The 26,088-nt window shown below is 45.0% G+C and overlaps 1 protein-coding gene across 10 annotated transcripts; it reads right to left on the bottom strand.

Annotated features, from left to right (window-relative positions):
- Positions 1–5,883: 5,883 nt before the first annotated feature.
- Positions 5,884–25,538, bottom strand: PCMTD2 (protein-L-isoaspartate (D-aspartate) O-methyltransferase domain containing 2). Of its 10 annotated transcripts, none has more exons than XM_045363297.3 (6): positions 22,237–25,538; positions 21,015–21,345; positions 16,814–16,916; positions 15,866–16,037; positions 13,292–13,415; positions 5,884–8,716 (listed from the first exon to the last, which is right to left on the bottom strand). In XM_045363297.3, exons 2-6 carry the CDS (start codon positions 21,319–21,321, stop codon positions 8,340–8,342), a joined length of 1,083 nt encoding a protein of 360 aa, XP_045219232.1. In that variant the 5' UTR covers positions 21,322–21,345; positions 22,237–25,538; the 3' UTR covers positions 5,884–8,339. The 10 variants fall into 10 exon arrangements, with proteins under 10 accessions (XP_045219232.1, XP_045219228.1, XP_045219230.1 ...); XM_045363293.2 differs by having other exon boundaries at positions 25,354–25,538; XM_045363295.2 differs by having other exon boundaries at positions 13,292–13,334; positions 25,354–25,538.
- Between the last annotated feature and the right edge of the window lie 550 nt (positions 25,539–26,088).

Here is a 26,088-nt window from a genome sequence, read left to right as displayed (position 1 = left end):
AAAAGACAAACAACCCCCACCGACCTCCCACGCAAAATGGGCAGAAGAATTAAAGACACTTTTCTCCAAAGAAGATACACAAATAACACATGAAAAGATATTCAACATCAGGAACCATTAGGGAAATGAAACACAAATCTAAACTACAATAAGATACCACTTCATCCCTATTAGAATGGTTACTACAAAAACAGAAAGAAACAGAAACTAACAAGCACTGGCCGGGAAGTAGAGAAATGCGGACATTGCTGATGGGCACGTAATCTCGTGCAGACACTGTGGAAAACAGTTTGGTGGTTCTGCAAAACGCTAAACATAGAATTACCATAGAACCCAGCAACTTCACTCCTAGATAAATATACACAAAAGAATGGAAAAGAGATATTCAAACAAAAACTTGTATACATATGTTTATAGCGGTGTTATTCACAATTTTAAAAAGTTGGAAACAGGCCAGGCGTGGTGGCTCACACCTGTAATCCCAGCACTTTGGGAGACAGAGGCAGGCGGATAACCTGAGATCAGGAGTTCAAGACCAGCCTGGCCAACATGGTGAAACCCCGTCTCTATGAAAAATTAGCCAGGAGTGGTTGCGGGTGCCTGTAATCCCAGGTACTCAGGAGGCTGAGGCGGGAGAATCACCTGAGCCTGGGAGGCAGAGGTTGCAGTGAGCCAAGGGCACACGATTGCACTCCAGCCTGGGTGACAAGAGCAAAACTCCATCTCAAAAAAAAAATAAATAAAACACACACACACACACACACACACACACAGCCCAAATGTCCACCAACAAATGAACAGGAAAGTCGAATGTGGTATATTCCTTTAACAGCATAATATTCTGCTGTAAAAAGGGTTGAGGTACTGATATTACAATGTGGACGAACCTCAAAACATGCTAAAAGAAAGAAGCTGAACACAAAAGGTCGCATGCTATATGATTCCATTCGTGTAGAATATCCAGAATATGTAAATCTACAGAGACAGAAAGCAGATGAGGGGTTGCCAGGGGTCAGAGAGAGGGCAGATTGGGTAGTAGCTGCTTTATAGGTAGCGGGCTTCCTTCTGGGGTTTTGGAACTAAGAGGTGATGGTTGCACAATATTTTGCAGTTTCACAATGTCACCGAATTTTACATCTTAAAACAGTTAATTTTATATTATGTGGATTTTACCTCAATAAAAAAACAAAATCCCATCCCAGCATTCCCTCACCAGGGTGAGCCCTCTTAGCCTGGGGTTCAAGGTCCTGCACAGCCCAGCGTTGCCTAGGCCTGGCCAACAGCATTCTGGACACATGTCTGCCAGCTCCTAAACCCATGGCCGTTTCATCATTCCAGATCCAGGTCACCTTCTCTCGCCTTCACAGACACCCAAGGATCAGCAACACCACCTCAGGGCTCACAGGGTCTTTTGAACCTTGTCCTGCTGTAATCCAGACCTTGGCACATGCTCTCCAAGGGTTGTCCCATCTCAATAAAAGGAAATCAGAGTATTCTGAGCTCCAACGTGTGCAGGTGTCTTGCTCAGGTGAACTCCCTGCTATCTACAGCTAGTCCCCTGGCCAGGCTCAGGTGGCTGAGTGACTCACCTGACCTGCAATCCCACAGCCTCCAGTGGCTTCACACTCAGGTTCCAGCCCAGAGCCGGGTCTCCAGGTGCCACCCAGGGAGTTTGTGAGTCAGATGAACGTGTGTCCAGCCCATACAGGAGAGGCATCGAAGCTGTGGGGTCATTTTTGTGATCTCGAGGTGCTCCAGGCCCCATGAGAAACTTCACGAATCAGGCAGACCCTGTTTCTGTACACCAACCCAAGGCTCCCCAGAGGCCAGCTCCAGAAAGTGGATTCACGCTACTATTTGATACTTAGTTAGAGCTGAGGACACCTGAACCTTGCTTCCGTCCACACCCTCCCATTCTCTGGATGCTAAAGATACATTCTCAGGACTGCCTCAACCCTGCTGACCAGGATCTAGTCTGAGGCTCCCCACAAACCTCAGGGGCTCAGGAGGCACAGAGGGTAGGAAGGATGCTTATCTGGGCCAGAAGGCTTTCGCCTTTGGGGGCCTCGGACTGCAAGTACTTTTTTTTTTTGCCCAAGCCACAGGGAGCATGGGAACCCCCAGGAGAGGTGCTCCCTGGAGTTTGGGGTCCAGAGAGGGACCCAGCCTCTATTTTACCCTGCCTTCAAAACTTCAGCACCCCCAACCCCATAATAGTCTCATCCCAGCCCTCACTGGGCAGAGGTTCCCAGCACCAGCCCCATCCCCAGCAGTCACGCCCTCCTGTGATCTGCCTGGGGTACCCTGGAAGGGGATGGAGCACCCTGGAAAGGGCCATGGTGCCTTTGGGGCCAGGAGGAATGTGGAGATCACTGGCACAGGCAGGGACAAGGTTATAGGTTGAGTTCCATCCCTAACAATTCATATGTTGAAGTCCTAACACCCAGTACCTACAAATATGGCCTTATATGGAAATAGGGTCTTTGCAAATGATGAAGTTAAGAAGTCATTAGGGCCATCCTTCATTCACGATGATTGTGTCCTTATCAAAAGGGGAATGTGGACACAGAAATGCACACAGGGAATAAGGTTTGTGAAGACTGAAGCTTTGCCGTCACAAGCAAAGAAACTACCAGAAGCTGGAGAAAGACCCTGGAACAGATGCCTCCCTAGGGCCGGCCCACCAACACCCTCATTCCAGACTCTGGACTTCAGAACTTCGAGACAACAGATCTCTGTGGACCAGGAGGGATGGGGCCGGGTGGCCTCCCTGAAGCTGTTCCCTGAGTCTCTACCTCACTGTACCCAGAGCTGACCCTAAGCCTGCATCCTGCTGTCACTGGAGCCCAGAAAACCCAGGGCTGCCCAAACCCCACCCCTCACACCTCCCCTGGCTCCTCCTCCAGCTATCAACACTTTGGAACAGCCATTATGTCCCTTTAATGTCTAGGAAAGGTGCCTCAGGAAGGCACAGAAAGAGGCACAAGATGGTGCCTCAACTGTGTCCACTGGGCCCAGGCTGGACCTTTAAGGAGGTGAGGGCAGGCTGTGGGACCACGTCCCTCTTCTCAGAGAGGCCAGGGATAAGGCCAGAAAGGGGAGAAGGGGAAGTGTTGGGGTGGGGGCGGTGCTGTGGGCAGAGGATGCTGAGGGCAGTGGCCCCTCCCCACAGGTGTGGGGAGTGGGTGAGGAGGAGCCTTCAGCCTCCATCTGGACCGGACCTCTAACCATTGCATAGGTGCCACTTCTTGGGTGGTCCAGTCCCAGCCAAGGTTCAGCTCCAGAGATTTTATTTTCCCCAAAATGGACATGATGCAACTGGCTAAGTCATGGTTCTAGAACTTTCAGGACTGACCCTGTTACCTGATGAGGATGAGTGGACAACACGCCCTGGAGGTCCTCATGTAGCCCGTGCCTCTGGCTGTGACCAGCTAACACCCAGGCACCTCCTCACACAGTCCCTGGGCCCTGCTGGTCCCAGGAAAGGCTACCGGCAAGGGCTGGGATGGGCCCAGGCTCTGCGTGTTTCCTGTGATGGCAGAGGGGTGGCCCTCGCCACCTTAGCGGCTCAAGGCACAGTAGTTACTGCTGCTGCCCTCTTAGTCTGTGGGAGCTGGCCAGGTGGGGGATATGGGGCATTAAGACAACCCTTATCTCTGACACAGAACAATAGGCCTGGGGGCAGGGCTCATGCTGTTCTCCCTCTTGACCACCAGAACCACCACCTAACCACCCAGTGCCCAGCTGCCCAGGGCCCTCCTAGATCAAAGGGACTTCCTGATCATGTGGTCTATGACTCTACCCCTGCTTTCTGCTATTTCCTCTTCCTTGCAGAACTTCAGGTGCTAATTTGGACATTCTGGTTCCAACATAGTTAATGGCTTACATCTCTGTCTCCAAGAGAAAAAGAAGGGAAAAGATATAAGCACAAGGTCCACAGTTGTTCAGAGTCAGGTTGCAAGTGGAGCCCCTGGTGATGGGCATCTGACAGGGAGCTGGGGCACAGCAGGGTTAGGGTTAGGATGGTCTGCAAGGAGCTCGAATGGCGGGAGAGCATCCTGATGCCCAGCAGCAGCAGGGAACCAGAAGGAAGGGATTTCTGCGGACGGATCAAGGAGGCTCACTGATTCCAAGAGACCATTACCCTTCACATGTCCAGGCCCCTGGCTTGAAGACCAGCTCTCCTCATCCCACAATGAGGTTAGCCAATGACTGTCCCTACTCCAGCCTGGTTTGTAATTACAGACAGGCAAACGTGAGTCTCCAACAGTTCAGTTAAAAAAAAAAAAAAAAGAGACACAGTAAGAAATGAAAGATCAATATGATCAAACTGGTAAGTCACCTGTAGGGGAGTAAGTCCCCACATTCCTTCCTTTCTGGCCGTTTCCTTCTCTGTTCAAGGAAGGGCCAGAATCCACATTCCCACCTCTGATGAAGCAAAATTTTAAAAAATTCTAATTAGGATCCTCAAAAAAGTCTAAGATACTGCATCCACTGAAAGTAACAGTATATGCAGGTGTGATGGCTAATACTGAGTGTCAACTGGATTGGCTTGAAGGATGCAAAGTATCATTCCTGGGTGTGTCTGTGAGGGTGTTGCCAAAGGAGATTAACAAGTCAGTGGACTGGGAGAGGTAGACCCACCCTCAATCTGGGTGAGCACCATCTAATCAGCTGCCAGCTCGGCTACGATAAAAGCAGGCAGACGAACACAGAAGGACTAGACTGGCTGAGTCTTCTGGCCTCCATCTTTCTCCCATGCTTTGCTTCCTGCCCTCGGACTCCAAGTTCTTCAGCTTTGGGACTCTTGGATTTACACCAGTGGTTTGAAAGGGGCTCTTTGGCCTGCAGTCACAAACTGAAGGCGGCACTGTCGGCTTCCCTACTTTTCAGGTTTTGGGACTCGGACTGGCTTCCTTGCTCCTCAGGTTGCAGATGCCCTACTGTGGGACTTCACCTTGCGATCCTGTGAGTCAATACTCCTTAATCAACTCCCTTTCATATATATATCTATCCTATTAGTCCTGTCCCTCTGAAGAACCCTGACGAATACAGCAGGAAGGAAAATTCAGAGATCAGTAAAGACAGCATGAAATTATCTTAAAATATATAACTGTCAAAATAAAAAATTGGAAGGCAGAATGTAAAACACATCCCAACAAGCACATACAATAAAAAAGAAAGTATGGCCGGGCGCGGTGGCTCATGCCTGTAATCCCAGCACTTTGGGAGGCCGAGACGGACGGATCACGAGGTCAGGAGATCGAGACCATCCTGGCTAACACGGTGAAACCCCGTCTCTACTAAAAAAACAAACAAACAAAAAAACTAGCCAGGCGTAGTGGCGGGCACCTGTAGTCCCAGCTACTCGGGAGGCTGAGGCAGGAGAATGGAGAGAACCCGGGAGGCGGAGCTTGCAGTGAGCCGAGATCGCGCCACCGCACTCCAGCCTGGGCGACTGCGCAAGACTCCGTTTCAAAAAAAAAAAAAAAGAAAGAAAAAAGAAAATATAAGCTCTTTGGGAGATTGGCCCCAGAATTTCAAGATCTAAATAACATTTGTGCTCTGAACAGATAACTGAAAACGAAAAAAAAAAATTTCTGCCCCTTAAAAAGTTGAACGTGGGAAAATTACGCCAAAAACATTAACTGCAATCTTCAAGGCCCTATTCTCTTATGTACTTGGAGCTAGCCACTTCTCCATTTGTCCATTCCAATTTCACATTTATTAATGAAAAATAATGCCTTCTCTACATCTACTGTGAATTTCACAGAATCAAGCAGTAATACAAATATTTGCTGAAAGTAAACACATGTTAATAACGAAAAAAGGTTCTTAAGATTTTTAAAAGAACATACTCAAGAATTGGAATCCCACACAGGATGCAGAAGCAATGCTAAGGATAAAATATCCTGACTACCTTTATTGACATGATTTGTGTTTACCAGCTCATTAAAATCTATGTTGCAAATTCCTTGGATTTTTCCCAAGTTCCAGACTGGTAAAAAGTATTTTTACATACACATTTGATTCTTTCATTACAAACTTAATATCTATAAATTTGAAATTTGTTTTGCACAAGTCTATGACTATACTACTTTTCAAGACAAAAGTCACATATTAAAATACAAACTACTCAAAAGTAAATAGTTGTCAAGAATGTGGTTTACGAGATAGATCTTACAGACAATACAGACTATATTATGATTTATCTGTTTGAAAACAGAAAGTAGTGTATTATATTATATTGAATTCTGCTATAAGGTGCGCGGGAAACCTTACTTACAATCCTTTATTTTCATAAGGTAAACACCAAACTATTTCTCACATATATTACAACCATATTTTTTTAAACCAAATTCTGATTTAAAAATCACACACTGACAACACAGAAATACGAAATGCTAGGAAAAGTCTAGCATATGAGGGAAAAACATGTCTTATGCATTGTAATACAATTTTTTTTTTACAATCTAGCATAAAGGCATATGTGGTTTTTTAAAAAATGCAGTCCATATACAATTATAGAAAAAAACCTAGTCAAGCCACCTAATATAACCAATTTCACAGATACCACTCATTTAATATTATGTCCAAAAATTTCCAACTAACTGTCTACATGTTAGAATAATGCCCACAAGGATCTCCAAACTACAAAATATTAGCAAGTAAATGTAAATCATACGTTTCTCTTTGAAAGAATGAAGCTTGACTATGAGTTAAAAGGCAACAACTATGAACTAACTTTCTTTAAAATGACTTAAACTGGCCAATCTAGAGCAATACGTTTCCCAGCTATACATGCAAACTGGATTGTGTGGTAAAAATGACTCAGTTACTTAAAAAAGCAGAAAAGATCCAAAATAACCAGAGCTTAGCTAACGTGGCGAAACCACAGAGACACTGAAGCCCAGCAACTCCCAAGAAGCTGAGGATTAAGATTAACAATAAACTCTGGATACCGAATCCTATATCGACACTCTGAATTTATGTTTATTGTTAATAATTTATATTATTCTTTTCTTTGGGTAAAAAAAAAAAAATGTTTTAAAAAGAACCAATGTTTTGGAATAAGCAATGTAACTCTGATCATTTTGCTATGTGACTACCAAAAACGCTGCTGTTCTTTTAGCCCTACCACTTGGTAAGATAGAAAGCTCTCCACACACAAGGCTCAGAGAAGGCTGATACCACAAGTCAGTGCGAGTTACACTGTTCTCATCAATGGAGCTACTAAAATACATACATTTGCTCTTACAAAAAAATTACAAAACTAACAAATCTCTTTTTCTCCAGAATTATAAAAGATAGAATCTATGAATCAGTACTCTAATGTGATCACAGAAAAATAGCAAACTGAAGTCAAAAAGCACAGGCTGTCCATCATAGAGTCCCCAGTCTAATTCCTTTCTACCTAGAGTCCCAGTCTATTTAACACTTTCTACCTGCTCTGAGGATGGAGGGTGTCAACACCTTAGAAAACCATGATGATCTTTAAAACTGGGTACAGAAGCATCCCTACGGTTACGGCACATGTAACTTCGCTTATTGCTCACACACAGAAAAAAATTCGCTTCCTTTTCCAGGATATTCTTTTAAAGGTATCAAAACATGTCATTAAAAAAAAAAAAAAAAAAAAAAACCCTCTTTGGAATTCTCCCGGAATTCCAGAAAGATTATTTGGCAGTTCATTCCTCCACCCCATCAAAATTTTTCCTTTGAAAAATTTCAACTGACAACTCACATAAGATTTAATTAACTTACTTAAAATAAGGGAGGGCTTCTCAATAATGTTTCCCCACTAGAAAACTAAGAAATTCAGTGATACTCAGTGCCAGTAACTAAGTGGCACGTATCATAAAAATTCAAACTTGGATGCAGGTGCGTCACACCCAGAAAAGATTTCATACATTTATAAGCTTGTGCTTTCACACTTTATAAGCAACACAGGTTAGTTTCCACTTTGGTTTTCATCTTTAGGGAGTAACGTGCATGTTGTATGAGGGACGGTCGTCAAACAGTCTCTCTTACACACACTTTAGTGTTTCATCAGAGCCGAAAAAGAAACAGCCTTCTCTTTTTCTCTATGAAGATTCTCTCCACTTTGGGAAAACAATCTTCTATGCAATGAAGGTCTTGTGGAATTACGTAAAGAAATCATACAACTGAATACAATTTTAGAGGCCAATCAGGAACTAGAAGAAGAAAACCATGATGTGGATGAGCCCAGCAGTTCCCTTCCCCGCAATGTCTGCCTCCAGGTTCAACAGCACATAGGCAGCACAAACTTCAGACTCAGCAATCTGCTCTTCCTCATTTCCCCCTTTCAAACAGGAGACTTATTTTTCTCTGTAATAAAGCAAGTAGTATTTCAGGGGATCTGGCAGAGGGAGGCTCAGGACCTTCTGGCGTAGGAAGTTCACTGGGGGGTCTGGCTTTGTTTGAGGCGGGGTCTTCTCTTCTTCCCTCCGTTCCTCTTCCAAGTCTTCACAGCTGTTGTCATCTGAGGGGTTGGAAATCCGACTGGCAAAGACTTCTTTGTCCAAAAAGACAATCGTTTCCATTCGACGGCGGCGAACTCTCCTTCGTTTAAACCTGGGGGTGTTCTTTAGTCCGTTTCCGTTTTTGCTCACAGTTTCCTGATGAATAACCTTTTTAATGGTGCCCCGGATGGCAATGCGAGCCAAGTCCTGGAGGCTGCGAACTGCCACTGGTGCTGCGGCACAAAAGAATGAGACACAGTCAAACTCATCTGAGCAACACGACCACAATGCCTACACATCTAAGACCCGTAACTTCATTTGAATTAACTTGCAAATTTATGAATATGTTGAAAGAATATGAGAGCAGGCTAAGCAAATGTCAATTAGTGCTCTGATTTACAATCATATGGTACTTTTCAAAAGACATTTTCAAATGCATCAGTTCTTAACTTTGAAAGGGAAAGGAAGCAATACTGCTTGGCTACATTAATCAGTGGTGGAACCAACACCTGGGTTACAGTTTGTTTTCCTGACAGCCTAGTTTCATTATTCCATTGTCTGCGCATTCATGTGTATATTAATACCCACCTACTAGTAATAGAGTGAATATGTCTCCAACAGCCTAGTTTCTTTATTCTATTGTCTGCGTGTTCATGTGTATATTAATACCCACCTACTAGTAATAGAGTGAATATGTCTCCAACAGCCTAGTTTCATTATTCTATTGTCTGCGCGTTCATGTGTGTATTAATACCCACCTACTAGTAATAGAGTGAATATGTCTCCAACAGCCTAGTTTCATTATTCTATCGTCTGCGCGTTCATGTGTGTATTAATACCCACCTACTAGTAATAGAGTGAATATGTCTCCAACATTCTTGTTTTTGAGACAGAGTCTTACTCTGTCACCCAGGCTGGGGTGCAAGGGTGCGATCTCCACTCGCTGCAACCTCCGTCTCCTGGGTTCAAGTGATCCTCCCACCTCAACCTCCCCAGTAGCTGGGACTACAGGCACGTGCCACCATGCCCAGCTAATTTTTGTATTTTTAGTAGAGGCGAGGTTTCACCATGTTGGTCAGGCCGGTCTTGAACTCCTGACATCAAGTGATCCACCCGCCTCAGCCTCCCAAAGTGCTGAGATTACAGGCATGAGCCACCGTGCCCAGCCTAATATTCTTTTATCTACTAATATTTTCATAGCTATTCACACATTGAATATTTGTTCCATTTTTATTAAAGTACAGAAATGCAAATCCAAACATTTTTCAGAAAAAGCAAAAACTCTAAAGCACACCAAGGAGAAAGAACATTTGACAATTAAAGCTCACAATTTCATGCAGGCAATATTTCTCAAAGGGAAAATTACATTAAACTTATAGTTTAGTATTAATTATATATCATTAATAAAAGTAAATCAGCATCACTTTTCCCCTCCAGTACTCCACTTCTCCAAAGAACAACAGTCTGCATTACAGGGAGAGCTCTTGTGTTGTACACATTTATCACCAAAATCAGAAAGGCCTGCAGAGATTCTCTCCACTGTTCTTCGGAAACCCTCAAACAGGCTTGTGTCCCAGGTCCTTGGCAGTAAGTAGCATCTTCTCCCTTCAACCTTTCCTGTTTTTCTGACTCCACGGACAAGAGGTCCCTTCTCCTTTCTCCAGGACAGGCTCTGGCACTTCCTTTGTCTTCAATCCTGTCTCCTCACCAAACAACACGATCATGCCTCTTGCCCCATCTGTGACCCAGCTCCCTCTTCAAGTAGAGCCATCCTTCCTTCATCATCTCACATCCAGAAAGATTACTTCCAGAGCACTAGGATCTAGCTGTTGCCCCAAAAGGCTGAAACAACTCCTTCCGAGGCCCTCAGGGTCCCAGCCTTCAGCTCTGGCCTCTCCAGATCGCCAAGGTGTCGGCTTGGGATAAGGAACGTGGCTCACTGCTACCCTGGCCCAAGGCACAGCCGCTCCCTCTGACCTCCACAGCTCTTTTCTCTTGCAGGCTCTTCCTCTTCCATCCAGCCCAGTGATGCTCCCTAAGGTTCCAATTTCCACCATTTCCCCCTCTCAGTATGACTGCTAGTCCTTGGTTTTACATCCATTCTGTGGCTTTAAATAACAGAGGCCAGCCAATAGCTCCCAAGGTTCTAATCCAGTCCTGACCAGGATCCTGAGCCTCCCATAGACCCAGGTCTACAACAAACAATGAACACCTCACATGTCCTTCCTCAGAAGGACTGTATCATTGTATGTATCATTCAATCTTCTCCACTGTAGAAGCCAGTCTCTTAGTTTTCATCTTTATATCTCGCCTGGAAAATTTCAACAGCTTTCCACTGGTTCCTGCTTCCAATGTGACCTGTGTCCATTCAATCTGAAAGCTAACCCATCTACCCCACACCACACACATCTACACTCACATGATCCCACACCATGCATTTCCGTACTCATGTGACCCCACACCGCACACACCCGCACTCACACGACCCCACACCGTGCATGAACATTACCCCACACCGCACACAGCTGCACTCACGACCCCACATCACGCGTGCCCGCACTCAGACGACCCCACGCCGTGCATGCCCGCACTTACGTGACCCCACATCACGCGTACCCACTCACACCTCACACCGTGCACGCCCGCACTCATGACCCCACAGCACACGCCCACACTCACATGACCCCACAGCACACGCCTGCACCCATGACCCCACACCACGCACGCCCACACTCACAACCCCACATCACGTGTGCCCACTCACATGACCCAATACCATGCATGCCCGCACTCACACCCCACACCGTGCACACCTCAAGTCACGACCCCACACCGTGCACACCTCAAGTCACGACCCCACACCGTGAACGCCCACACTCACACAACCCCGCACCGCGCACGCCTGCACCCATGACCCCACACCGTGCACGCCCACTCACACAACCCTGCACCGTGCACGCCTGCACCCATGACCCAACACCATGCACGCCCACGCTCACGACCCCACACCATACATTCTCACACTCTCATCACCCCACACCATGCGTGCCCACACTCACACGACCCCACACCACGCACACCCACACACACGTGACCGCACACTGCAAATGTCCACACTCATGACCCCTCATTGTGCACGTCTACGCTCTGACCCCATATCATGCAGGTCTAAACTTACACACCCCACACCACGCATCTACACTCACATGATCCAGTATCACGTATGTCTAGACTCACAGAGTTTTCTATTCCACTGTCTTCACGAACATGACTTTACTAGTCTAGGAAACTCTGGCCCAGGAAAAGAAAAGTTGCAAATAACCCAATGGGTCACTTCAGAAACTCTAAAAGCATCACATTAATATTGATTATCTTACATTCTCTTCAAAACCATCTCCGCAAAACAAGCATCCAAACTGCCCACCACATTGTCATGATTCTTATCAGGCCAGATGAAGCCCTCACAGGGAAAGACTCATTTTGAACCAGACCCTCAAAAAGTCTCATAAATACCCCAAAGATGCCCTTGCCTTCCCAAACTCTGTTAAGGCTCTGGAAGCTGGTGACCTCCCAGCCAAGAGCAGCACTTACTTAAAAAGGTTATTCTGGTGAGATTTTCAGAGCATGCATTTGACAGATTCACCCTCCACCTGACCACCAGGCTTATCCAGGATCTTTTGCTTGAAGCATCTGATAGCTCTGCCCAGCCAACATGATAAACCCAATTCTAACCTACATACCAGTAGTTTCTCCCACCAGTCCCAACTCTGACTATACGGGGAACATGCATTTTGACTTCTGCCCCACCATTGCTGGCACTTTTCTCCACTTTCTCCTCTTTGGGGAATTGCTTTTTGCCCTTGAAGGCCGAGCACAAACATCATCCTCTGCCAAACCTTCCCTAATTACTCCAACCGTTTTGCATGTCCTATTGTTGCTCATTATCAAATTTCAAGAACCGTGTCTATTTCTTAGAACTTGTACTTAGTAGAGACCAAAGCAAAGTGTAATCATTTAATAGATGATTCCTAATAAACCAAAAAACTTTTCTGGAAGACATTTGCCAAAATGTATTGTCTCTGAGTGGTGGGACTATGCAAAACTTTTTCCTATTATTTGCATTTCCCTTCCTAAAATTTGCATTTTCCAAATTTTCTAAATGATCAGAGAGCATCCTGATAGTTTTATTTTAAATAAAATCAATTGGAACTCTCATTTCTGTGTGAGTTGTTTAAATTTTAAAACATCAGGAGGTTTTGCTATCGTGCTGGCCCTGGTATCAGTTCCTTGCTCAGTTTGCATCCTCAACTAGTGAAACACAAAGGCTCGGCTGTGTAAGGTTCCACGGAAAGTCTCCTATCCACCCCAGCAGATTAGCTGGAATGTGTTCTCTGCCCTCGTCTACTCATGAGGCAGCAGGCGCTTGGTGCCCTGGGGAACAGATGCCCCATGACTCTGCAGGAGCCCTCTCGATGGCTCTCTCTGAAGACCTCACCCAGCGGAAGCGGCAAAGAGGCTCAGTCTCCCACGTGGCAAAATGAGCTCCCTTTTATGTGCGTCCTACGCTTTCAGTGGCGTGACCAGCAACAGCTCTTTGTAGATTTAAAAGACAGCTAAAATAACCTGAAATAGGCTAAAAATAGATTATAACTTTTTTAATGCCTGAAATTGCTTGTAGAATTTTAGTTTCAGCATGGGAGTGGTGCTTTTTAATATCAAAAGGTTCTTTGTAAGCTTTGTTTCCTTTTAAAATCTAACCAGACGAAAAAGATCTAAAAGATAAAATAAGTAAAGACTGGTATACTTACGTAACTGGACAAGTCTTGATTTTCCTGACTCTGAATGGCAGGGCTGGATCAGAGGAGCAAAAGAAACAGCAAGAATCTTTTTGGTTTCCCAAGCTGAAGGACCCGTGCGTGTTATCTTAGTCAACTATCCCAGAGACAAAATGAGAATATTCAAAAGATTTGGCTACTAAATAGCTCATATTTAATCATTCCTATACATACTACAAAAATACATAGATACGCTTACAATAAAATGAAATATCTTGACATATGGACCCCTAATGTGATGTGCCATGAAGTACATCTGTCTTATGAATATTCCTGGAAAAATGCTTAACCTGAATATATTCAGGCCCTAGGCCTAACTTCTGTTTACAGAAATTATATATTATAGAGAAACTAGTTATAGGATAGCAAGAGGAAACAATCACATAGAGAATGTGAGGATTCTTATAAGACAATGCTCTAGCACTCTCCAAAAAAGTCAACATTGAGGGTGAAAAGGGGGTCTGTTCTAAAGTATAAAGTAATTAAAGATATGTTAATAACCAACTGAATCCTGACCTGTTGTTACTGGGGGCGGGGGGAGGGAGCGGCGGGCGTAACTCCTGATAGGCACTGTAGTCACAGATACTGTTATATAGAATCCCTGTTACTTTTTTAAAAGCAAACTTGTCATCTCGGATGCCTGGGCAATTATCCTCATGCTTTGGAGACAAACACCGAAGTGTTTAAGTGAGCCTTGCCCTGATATCACCCCCACGAAAGCACCGGAATCTGGTGGCTTAACACACTCCAGTGTAGGTCATCAAAACATTTCTTTTGAATTCAAGTATTCGGAGCACCAGAGAACACAATTAGACATGACCCTCTGTGTGCTCTGTGTGGCTGGGTCAGTCTCCAAGTGGCCTACACAGGTCACAAAACTATTTTTGGTCAGTTCTTTCATGCTATGATTACATGCTGGCCTTTTCTAAAAATATCTAAGTCAGTAAATCCTCTAAAAACTAAGATTCTATGTCACAAATCTCATAACTTAAAGGATTAATAGCCATGTACTAAGTAAACATCAACAAACATTCTTATATAGCAGCAAAACATGTGTTTAAACATTTTTAAAAGAATGTCGTTATAATGAAAAACAAGTATTTCCATATAATCAATAAATGATGTATAAAACCGTAAATAAAACTATAAACCCCTATTTCATATTCTACATAAGCAGACGAAACATTGTAAAGATGTCCACAATCCTCAAACTAATCGAGATGATACAATTCCAGTAAAAAATCCAATGCATTTTTGTATAGCAACAAAGACCTGTAATTTCACTTGTATAAGCAAAGACATTTAAAACAATATTCTGCCAGGTGTGATGGCTCATGCCAACAACTCTGGAGGCTGAAGTGAGGCGACTGCTTGAGGCCAGGAGTTTGTGATCAGCCTGGGCAACACAGTGAGAGCCCGTCACTAAAAAAATAAAATTAGGCCAGGCGCAGTGGCTCAGACCTGTAATCCCAGCACTTTGGGAGGCCGACACGGGCGATCACGAGGTCAGGCGCTCCGAGACCAGCCTGACCAACATGGTGAAACCCTGTCTCTACTAAAAATGCAAAAATTAGCTGGGTGTGGCGGCGCGCACCTGTAATCCCAGCTACTCAGGAGGCTGAGGCAGGATAATCGCTTCAACCCAGGAGGCAGAGGTTGCACTGAGCTGAGATTGCGCCACTGCACTCCAGCCTGGGCAACACAGTGAGACTCTGTCTGTAATTAAATAAATTAATTTAATTAAATAAATTTAGCTGGGCATGGCAGCACGTGCCTACAGTGCCAGCTGCTTGGATGCTGAGGCAGAAGGTCACTTCAGCCCAGGAGTTTGAAGTTATAGTCAGCTATTAACTCCAGCCTGAATGACAGAGCAAGATCTCATCTCCAAATTTTTATTGAAACAATTAAAACCTCCTAATTTTTACTATTAGTGTTTTCCTAGTTCTTTGTGACTGGGAGACATTCTTCTTGGTGACCAATTCATGTCTGATTAATCTGTTCATTTATTATGAACTATTTTTCACAGTGAAACACAGTAACACAGACAAACATGCATGACCAAATAGCAAACTTGGACAAGACTCTCACTAAGTAAAGGATTCCTGTAAAGTGCATAACATCAAGGCATTTAACAATTAGACTAATGATGAGAATAGAATTACTCTAATAATGTTATATATAATTCTAATAACAGAACAATTATAACAGATTAACAATTAGAATTAAAACTCAGAACAGCTGGGGGGAAGGAGAAGGGGAAGGAAGAGGGAGGTGAGGAGGAAGGGACAGAACAAGGAAAAGGAAAGAGAGAGAGAAGGAAGGGGGAGAAAAAGGGTTTCATGTGTAGGCTCTGAAGTACCCACCTGAGTCAGGTTCTGGCCCCACCTAGGCTATGTGCATGACCTGGCATCTCCCTCACCTGTCCCTGCCTCTGTTTCCTCATTTATGAAATGCAGGAAATTGTTAAAAGAGTAAGTATACATAAACTGCCCAGAACAGACCTTGGCAAACAGTGTGCAAAAATGTCAGTTATGAAGGGAATCTGACCTTCTCTTCCAGTGGCATGACAAGGATCCCTCCCACTTTGAGAAGATTCTTCATGTATTCTTCATGTTCCTTCTGCACACCAGCCCCACAGTACACACGATCATACTGAGAACAATCCGGAGAAATCTCCAGGCAATTCCCAGTAACAAAGGAAGGTTCACAGAAGTCAAACCTGGAAGTAAAAAATGCTTCTTGCAACTAAAGGTATCACATTGCAACAAGTCTATACAGTAAACCTATGCTAACCACAGGTTAAAATCCCACAGCAATGTAACACAGTTTACAGAGCAAGGAGCTGGAAGGAAAGAATTACAAACGTCCAAGAATTACTTCCAAAAAGAATTATACTATATAACAAGAACTCTAGAAATGCCAAACAAAACAGTATGAAAGTGAGTATCAAAAGTATTATCCATATTTAACACAATCTCCAATCACTGTTGTCTGTGTCATCTTCCTATCATCTTATGTGAGATCTATTAACACAATGAGTGAGATGTGGGGGTGGTGAAACTGCACTTGGTGTTTCTAAAAATTTTAATCCCTAAAATAAGAACGTTAACGTCTTATTTTAAAATGGCAAAAGCTAGTTATATATACTGTTTAAAGAAAAATGCAACAATTTCATTTTAGGAAAAATTAGGTGGTAAAAAGTTGTCTTAAATAGGAAACATGAATACTGAGCAAATGAACATTTTCTGTTTTCTTCTATTCTTATATTGGTCAGAAATTACCTTATGTAGGTGTAACAGTTTGAAATACCATAAAATCCTCAAAAACACAGAATATTTTTTAAAACTTAGAACGGGCACATAGGATCATCCTACCACAGTTTATTTACGTTTGCTACCACTTGAACACTAATAAGCTGATTTCTTTCTATCTGAGCAAAACTTTGTAAAATTATAATTCACATTATCTGAGCCAATGGATAGTATTTCATCTTACTTGTCAAAACTATCACTTGTTCTGATGAAGAAGTCCAGTTTCTGCTTTGCATATTCTATCACATCTGAGTGAAGTTCCACCCCATGGTTCACGCCAAAAGGACCTAAAATGTTTAAGAATAAGAAAACATGTAGAACCAGAGCAAGGGCTCCTGCTCATTTGTTTACTTCTACCAACTGTGACGCATCTGATTTAGCATCTGCAACTGCAGACACTCACCAAGTTTTGAAGTCTCATCACATTATCACGGCTCACCACATCATAAATACTTGGAGCCTGGGCTTCTCTGCTCTCAAACTTTTAAAGAATCATTTGAAAATGGAAACAAACCAAATGTTCAAGTCTTACTAATGAACTACAGAAGAAACATGTATTTGCAAGTGCAACTGACACAGGCCTCACCTGTTTGTCCAGAGGTAACATTTAAGACAATTCTGCTTTCCCTGAAAAGTTTCCCAAAACACTCAGATGTGTGCATTATAATATTCACAAAACAGGGTTCAATCATCATCATTAAGATAAAACTATGCTTCCGAGTCGCAATGAAACATTTTTTATATCAAAGGATATTTATCAGTAATTTGAAATAAAACTGAGAAATGTTACAAGTCCACTTAATGATGAAAGCCCTCCCTCCATATAAAACTGCCCCTACGTTAACTGAGAACACAGTATTGACACTCAATATGAGTCTCTCTGTTATGGGTCTCTCTGTTGAGTCTCTCTGTTGTGGGAATCCACTTACACGAAGGTAAAAATCAGGCAAAATTCATCTATACTGACAAAGGCAAAACCGTCATCACCTTTCTGGAAGGTGCAACACTGGGGACCTTTCTAGAAGGAGGAGGGGGCATGGGAGCCTTCTGGGGTGCTGATTCTAGTCTGTATCTTGCTCCGGGTGGAGTTTATATGGAGGTGGATGCACATGTAAAAGTCCATCAGAATTCACACTTCACACTTGTTCATTTACATGGGTAAGTTACACGTCAACTTTTTAAGTCTACATGTAAAAATCAATAGGGCACGTAGGACTTTACTTAGTAGACGCATCTACCACAGTGATCATGCAGCACTGGACCCTACAATCTCACAGAAATGCTGAGAAACAAGCAACCTTCTGTGCCTCCCACACCTTTGCACCATGCGGGCCCTCCTAGGACAAGAGTTACCAGCCCAGGAAAGGGCTTCCCTGGCCCCCATTTGGACAACTGTACCCGCTGCTCTTCTCTCTCAACAGATTTCACACACAGAGCTGCTGCTAAAACATTACCTCATCAAAATACACCCTACCTGAGAGTTCAACTTTTCACTATTTACAACATGAAATCCTGAATTACTCCGAATGTCAAGACCTTCTGACAACTCCCCGACTTCAATTCCCGACTCTGCCACTGTGCCAGAGACCAAAAATAGCTGCTTGATTTTTCCTACTCATCTTATTTTCACTGACCCCTCACCTTCACTATCAAGCACTTAATAAGCAGTTAATTCTAATAACAGATATGAGGTATGTGTCCTATTCCCAAGAAGCTTAACACCAAACAGTAGTAACACAAATATCTCAACCCACCTGCTTAATAAAAAGATGACTAGCAGGGGAAGGAGGACACAGGGTGGCGGGGGGGGTGTCAGGAACACGGCACCTGGAACACGGCACTGGAACATGGCACTGAAGCCAGACCTGCAAGGCCTCCCCTGGCAGAGTCACTCCCAGGTATGCCCTGCTTCCTAATCACACAGCATTTTTTCAGGTAGGTGACTTATGAGTCACCATCTCTTAGTATCTACTGTATTCTCCCCTGGTTGATGACAAACGAAGGTAAGGACAGCCCTGAGCAAAGGGGAGAGGAGGCCACAGAGCAAGCACAGGAACATGGCTGACCCAGGATGCAGCTCAGACCACGTGAAAGGCAATGAAGGGTCACAGTAAAGAAATCTGTCAGATAAGAGAGCCACATTCACAGGCACTGGGAAGCCAATGAGCTTTCACTCTGGAGTGCTTTGCACAAAGTGCTGTTAAGGTTGAATAAGCTGCAGCATCTGGAGACGCAGCCAAGACATGCATCCATGACAGCAAACCCTGAAGTCACTTCCTCCAACTGCATCAAAGCAGCATGTCACATCCATTACAGCAGAAAACAGGCCTGCCTTCCTTCAGACGTCTCTTCTCCCAAAATCCAACGAAATTCCCAGTAAACAGGGGATTCAGAAAAGACAAGCAACAATATCAAGTTGGAAGGCCTTTTCTTATAACTTCTAGGGGATGTCAACTACAGCAAGGCCATTTCAGGCTTACTTTCCTTTTTTCTTTTTGAGATGGAGGCTGCGGTGCAGTGGCACCTCTGTAACCTCACTGTGACCTCCGCCTCCCAGGTTCAAGTGATTCTCCAGCCTCAGCCTCCTGGTTAGCGGGATTATAGGTGCGCACCACCACACCCAGCTAATTTTTTATACTTTTGGTAGAGATAGGGTTTCACCATGTTGGCCAGGTTGGTCTCAAACTCGACCTCAAGCGATCTGCCTGCCTCAGCCTCCCAAAGTGCTGGTATTACAGGCGTGAGCCACCACACCTGGCCATTTCAGGCTTACTTTAAGTCATCTTTTCCTAAGCATTTTGGCTCTTTTCAACAGCATTTCTAATCTAGTCAGCTAGAGCACCTATTTCTCCCCAAGGTTCTACCTTAGCTATAGCTCCAATTTTTCAGCTACATTGGAGGAAATCACAATTCCCAAATTCAAAAATGATAAATAACCTGGGCACCGTGTTCTCTTCTCAAAGCACAAGGATCACAACAGTTTCCATCGAAGAGAAGTTAAAGTCAAAAAGCATTATAAAAATCTACACATTTTTACACCTGAAGGTAGCAATCTATAGCCTAAAGTCAAAATAATCGGTCTCAAAACTTCACCAAATTCCAATTTATACAGACTTAGAAAAAAAAAACAAAATTCTCATTCCATATCCACAAAATTCAATTAGAGACGAGGTCCCGCTCTGTCACCCAGGCTGGAGTGTAGTGGCGCAATCATAGCTCACTGCAGTCTTAAACTCCTGGGTTCAAGTGATCCTCCAGCCTTGGCCTCCCAAAGGGCTGGGATTACAGGCATGAACCACCAAGTCAAGCCACATTCTTGATGTTTCTTTCACAACCATATACAGTCCATCCGTAAATCCTGTCAGTTCTAACAGGATTTAGAAAAAATACAGACTCCAGCTTCTCTGCACTGGTTTCATCCAGTGTCTTAGCCAGCATGCCTCAGCAGCCTGGCCCTGCTTCCTGTTTAGAGCAAGGTTTTACAGTAGAGATCAGCTCCTACCACTCCTCTGGCAAAACCCTTCCACCTTACTGAGTTAAAAACAGATGCCTTCCCCGCCCCCCCGTAGCATTTTGCACCAAGTGATGTTTTTCCTTAGTTATCTGTTTCTTAGTTATCTGGCCAGGCATGGTGGCTCATGCCTGTAATCCCAGCACTTTGGGAGGCTGAGGAAGGTGGAGAGCTGGCGCCCAGGAGTTTGAGACCAGCCTGGGAAACACGGCGAGACCCCGTCTCTAAAAAAAATTTAAAAATTAGCCAGGCATGGTGGTGCACGCCAAGACCCCATCTCCACAAAAAGTTTTAAAAATTAGCCAGGTGTGGTGGTGCACGCCTGTGGCCCCAGGTACTCAGGAAGACTGCTAGGGCCCAGGAGGTCAAGGCTGTAGTGGGCCGTGTTTGTGTCACGGCACTCCAGCCTAGGCGATGGAGCATGATTCTGTCAAAAAAAAAAAAAAAAAAAAAAAACTGCTTAGAAGTACTCCGAAAGGACTTTAAAGTTAATTACCATCGATTCAGAAAAGGAGTGCCAACGAAGACTGAGTGATAAAATTAAATCAAGAAATCACAGCGGGGTCAAGATTTACACAACTGTCTTTGTCCTCCACTGTCCAGAGGGCAGGTGCACAGTACAGGCTGTGGCAGTACAGGCAGAGGGGACAGAGAACAGGAGAGGTCCCCCTGGAGAACCTGGGGCCATGAGATGCATGCAGGCCTTCCTCCCTCATCCCTCCATCCACCACCCAGTGATATGTCAACGTCAGATAACTACTGGGAAGGCTGGGGTCTCGACCCAGGCGGGCCATTAGCAGACTACATTTTCTGTCAAAGGAGACGCCTCCTTCCCTGAGACAGATGAGTTTTCAGACTCTCCTTCCACACTTACCTAGAATGAGGCCCACCATGGAGCTCAGGTACCCAGTGCCACTGCCCAGGTTCAGAAATGAGAGTCCAGGCTGCAGATCTAAGGCTTCCATCACCTCTGAATAGATGCATGGGGCTGAGAGGTGAATGTTTCCATGCTTCCATGCCAAGTCTTTATAAGCATTTTCTTTAAATTCTTCAAGATAATAGTCTGCACGATCGATAGCTCGGAAAGCCTGCTCTACCAGCTCAGTCCGGATATACTGTGCTTCTTTCAAATTATCTATCAGCTCATCATTGTCTTCACCAGCACTCACAGCACCGCCCATGTTCAAGATTACACTTAGGCAATACTATAATTAAAAATTTTTAAAAAGAGTGGTTTATGTTAAAAGTAAGAGCAGAACAATAAAAGTTCTAAACAGATACCACTTTCGAATTCTGAATTCTGAAAATAATAGACTATCTTTTGTCAACACCCCCTCATCCCCCGCCCCACCCAGAGATGCTAGATTTAGAAGGAAAAAAAAATCCCAGTTCCACTGGAAATTCAGGTAAACAACACCACTAAAAATTATTTGAGATTTATTTGAAATTCAAATTTAGGCCGGGTGCGGTGGCTCATGACTGTAATCCCAGCACTTTGGGAGGCTGAGGTGAGCGGATCACCTGAGGTCAGGAGTTCGAGAACAGTGTGGCCAACATGGTAAAACCCCGTCTCTACTAAAAATACAAAAATTAGCCAGGCGTGCTAGTGGATGCCTGTAATCCCAGCTACTTGCAAGGCTGAGAGAGGAGAAAAGCTTGAACCCGGGAGGCAGAGGCTGCAGTGAGCACAGCTCATGCCACTGCACTCCAGCTTGGGCAATAGAGCAAGACTCTCTCTGTCTCAAAAAAAAAAAGAGAAAAGAAAAAAGAAAAAAAATTTAGGTGGTGTCCTATATTACATCTGGGAACTCTACATCCCCAACATAACACAAAAATACCCACCCAAGTCAAGCAATCCATTTGACCTGTTGATCTGGATATTTTGATGTTCAAATTTTAGACAAAAAAAGCAAGAAAACACTCTTCCCAAATTGAACACACTGTGACAAACACCTTCTCCTAACAAATGCAAAATCAACTTCCTGGCTAAAGTTTAAGTGTAGGAAGGGCTGCTACCAGAACTTCCTACAGCCTCTTCTTAATTGCATGATATGCAGCTTTCCCAACTCTTTAAAAATAACAACTACTTGTCTTACCTTCTCCCAAGCTGCCTTCAAGAAGAAAAAGCGCAGAATGTGTCACCTCTGAGCCTAACTATTAAAATACAGTGTAGCTTCATCTAATTCACAAGAAAACACTCTTCCATATGGAGAAGTCTTACTCTTCTTAAAACTACAAAAATATCCTTTCCAATTTTATACTTACCCCATGTAACTTTTTCAAAGTAACTGCTTTAACTTCACATAAAATGGTAATGCTTTACAAAACACCAGATACAAAGTGTTGGGGGAAAAGACCACCAGACCTCATGAAGACATTTTCTGAAATGAACACAATCTTTTTAACAACCTGTTATAATTATGATGAAGTTTATACTTGCTTTCCTCCTCACATTCCTCTGGATTTCTAACAGCAGAACGAGGATGGTTAAGAAATACTGCAGGGTGGCGAGGGGCCGGGGGCAGATTTCATACACACCCACGTACACAACAGGCGACCGTGGTGGGAGAGGTTTTCCCAGGAATGAAAATAATCACGTAGTTCCTTACAAGTGAACAAAAAGGGTGAAGGCTATGGCTTAACACAAATTCTCTTCTATTTTTATGGTGGAATACTCAAACTTCATACTCAAGATTTTAGAGCTGAATATTACGTTTTGCAAATCAATAGGATGGTACAGTCATTAAATTTTCACACCCTTTTTGAATTTTTTGAATTGTTTCAGAGCCCTTGTTAGATTACGGTCCACAGCCAGTTGACTTAGACTTAGATGGAATTAAGTCCTAATGAGGTCAAGTTTATTCCTGGATAAGCCACTTAGCTCTGTGGCTGCACCCCTAGCCTGGCACAGTCATCTTAAAATTTAGGTCAGTGGTTAAAAGCGGAATCATGTGTTTGGATGCTTAAGGTTCTATTTAGGAAACGAGCTGGAAATCACATACTCTCCTCAGTCAAAGCCACCTCCTCACCCAGAAGCCTGTATATAATGTTCTGACATTCTGTCTCAATGCCACATCTTTAGAAGGCAACCTCAAACTGTATGTTGGATAGGTTTCATTTTCCATTAAGTAACTATCACTTATTTTGAACTCTGTCCTTAACTGGAAAGTTCGGACAGCTTTTTAGTAAAAACAAGCACCCTTTTCCAGGTACCACCTGCCAGTCATGGCCTCATTTACACTTCACAACATTAAGGAGCAAATTGGAGCTGGCCAGTTAATTTGTTCATGATCACGTCAGCCAATTTGTGAGGAGGGGGCTGAATTCAAACCCAGGACTGTATGGCAACAGGCCTGTGTTTTTAATACCACACCAATGCAGCTTTTAAAAATACTCAAGACAGCAACGTTCTTTACCACACAACACACCAGTCACCTTTTGACTATGGGGCAACCCCATCTATATCTATTGCCATTGGTAGGATCCATGTGAATAGCTGTAGGGTCTGACATTTATTACCATCTTTGTCTGGTAATCTAACACTCCCTTACGCTGGAAACCATCGCTGTTTACAACAGACTGTGGATGTGATCAGTCATGATGTCACCAAAAACACTGACAACTAAGCTCTTTGCCAAACCAAATCCTATCATTTTCACCTAGATTCTACAATCTAGTCAAATCCAAGTTTTCAAAGTGTAGAATCATTTTTAGAATGCTGCACTCGATGATACTGTGCACATTATCTGCTGTAATTAATCCTTACTATAATTCACTACTCTGTAGTAACTAGCAACAGTCCATGACAACCTGGCTGCTCCTTACAATGCCAACTGCCAGGGCACATGAGGGACACTTGCTGGGTGGTGACAGGCAGGGGAAGGTCTCCGAACTGACACCTGAGGAGGTTGTGATTGTGGCTGTGTCAACACAAGTATGAAGCATGGTAATGGAGTTTTGGGAGAAGACCACACTCCAACATGGATGTCACTTCTTAAGGGTAATACGGACACAGTAATTCATTGTGGAAGATGAGTGGGAAAAAGGACCCAAAGCCACATCTCCTTTGGGCAGAATGATCAAACAAACACACAGATTTCTCACCTTGAAAACCAGAACTCTTACAAGGAATGCAAAGGGACTTTTTTCAAATACAGATGGTCTCCGACTTAGGATGGCTCGACTTCAGGTTTAACGACGTGTTTACTGGGATGCGACCCCATCACAAGTCGAGGAGCATTTGTACCTGAAAGGCTGTCACATGCACACTATAAATGGGCCTAACAAAAGCCAGACCAGTGGTACATGCTGGAGACAATGCCTACTAAATACATAGAGAAGCTTTCTAACAAATGAAGTTGCCATGAATGAAAGGAGCTCTTGACAACCCCAGCGGAGTTCCACCGGAGGTACGAGCTGGGGTGGGACAGGGAGAAAGGCCCTGGACCCATCACCTCTGAGGTCTCCTCTCATCACCTGAGTGTAAGGCTCTATTTCCCCCAAGCACGGCCACAACAATTTCTGAGTTGCTTATAGGCACCTCAACATCACTCATTCTTGAATGACATTCTATCAAATGCCCACATCGGAGCTGTTTAGCCATTCCCTTGAGAAGAAAATGAGAACTAATCTAGGCACACGAGTAAAGAGGGGGTGGATAAAGAGGGCGTGGATATTCAGGTGACTTATTTGAGGTGCACGCTGGAGCAAACATTCATTTGGGAGACACAACCCTCTCACAAAAACAAAAGGCACGAAGCTCAGACAAGTTCTTCCTCCAACTAACAAAGATCTCTTTCGATGCGTGAAGGGAAGTCCCAGAGCTCTGCTCCAATTCTTACTATCTCCAAGGCACGGGGCGGGGGGGACAACTTTTTAAAAAAAATTGTCATCTTCTGAAAGGGTCCAAGGTAGACTTTGTTCTAAACCTTAGTTCTTGGCTTGCCTTGGAATTGCAAACGCTGCCCACTTGGGAAATCAAGGACAAGCTGCAGGTCTGGACTAACCAGACCCAAGAGTGTGAGTGAGCAACGGGCACCGGGAGAGACCGAAGGGAAACCGCGAGCGCTCGGAGAAACGCGGGGCGCCCTGGGGGCCGCTGGAGGGAAGCGAGGGTGCCCGAGGTGGGGAGAAGCGAGGCCCCCAGAGGAGCGCTCCGGGCGCAGGGGTGCCGGGGGTGGGGGAGGAGGAGGGAAGGGGCCGAGGGGACACACCGCCCGCTCGCCGCAGGCCGGACCGAGGGGGGGGACGGCGGCGGCGGCGGCGGCGGCTCTACCTCCAGGCTCGGCCGGCCGACGGGTTCGGACCGCCTGAGCTGCGACCTGCAGCTCCTCGGGCGCGTCCCTCGTGCGTCCGCTGCCCGGCAGCGCCGCTCCAACCTCGGCCGCCGTAAACATCCGCCGCCGCCGCCGCCGCCGCCTCTGCGCCTGCGCACAACGGCCTGACTGCGCATGCGCCGCGGGCCTGGACCTTAAAGGGGTGATGGCGACGCAGGGAGGGCCCCACTCCCGTGGGCTGCCCGCGTCCGCCCGCCCCACTGAGCCCTAGGCCGGGTCCGAGTCTCGTGGGCGCGCCGTCCGCGCAGTGCTCAGCCAGGACGGACCCCGCACAGGCTGCCTGAGAAGCGCTCCCTGAGGGTCACCTGAGACGCCCTTGCTGACCCACGGCTGGGGGCGTTTCGCATCTCCAGGGTGCCCTGCGGCGGCTGACTCGGGGCCGGCGCTGCCCTCGGGCGGCCTCCCAGCACCAAGCACAGCCGCCCTGGGACCCCCGCCCTGCCACCCGGCCCTGGGGCCCTCCTACCCAGCCGGCTTTGTGAAATCAGCTGTGAAAGGAAAATATCCTGGGCCCCCAAGATCACTAAGGAAAACTCCAGCAGGAAACTGCTTAGGGCAAACCTGCTTCCCATTCCATTCAAAGTCACTCCTCTCTCTGCTCACTGAGATAGA

The sequence above is a fragment of the Macaca fascicularis genome, chromosome 10 (genome assembly GCF_037993035.2).
Source record: "Macaca fascicularis isolate 582-1 chromosome 10, T2T-MFA8v1.1".
In the NCBI taxonomy this organism is placed as follows: Eukaryota; Metazoa; Chordata; class Mammalia; order Primates; family Cercopithecidae; genus Macaca; species Macaca fascicularis.
Note: the sequence above shows the minus strand (reverse complement) of the source record. Positions and strands in the feature narration are given on the sequence as shown.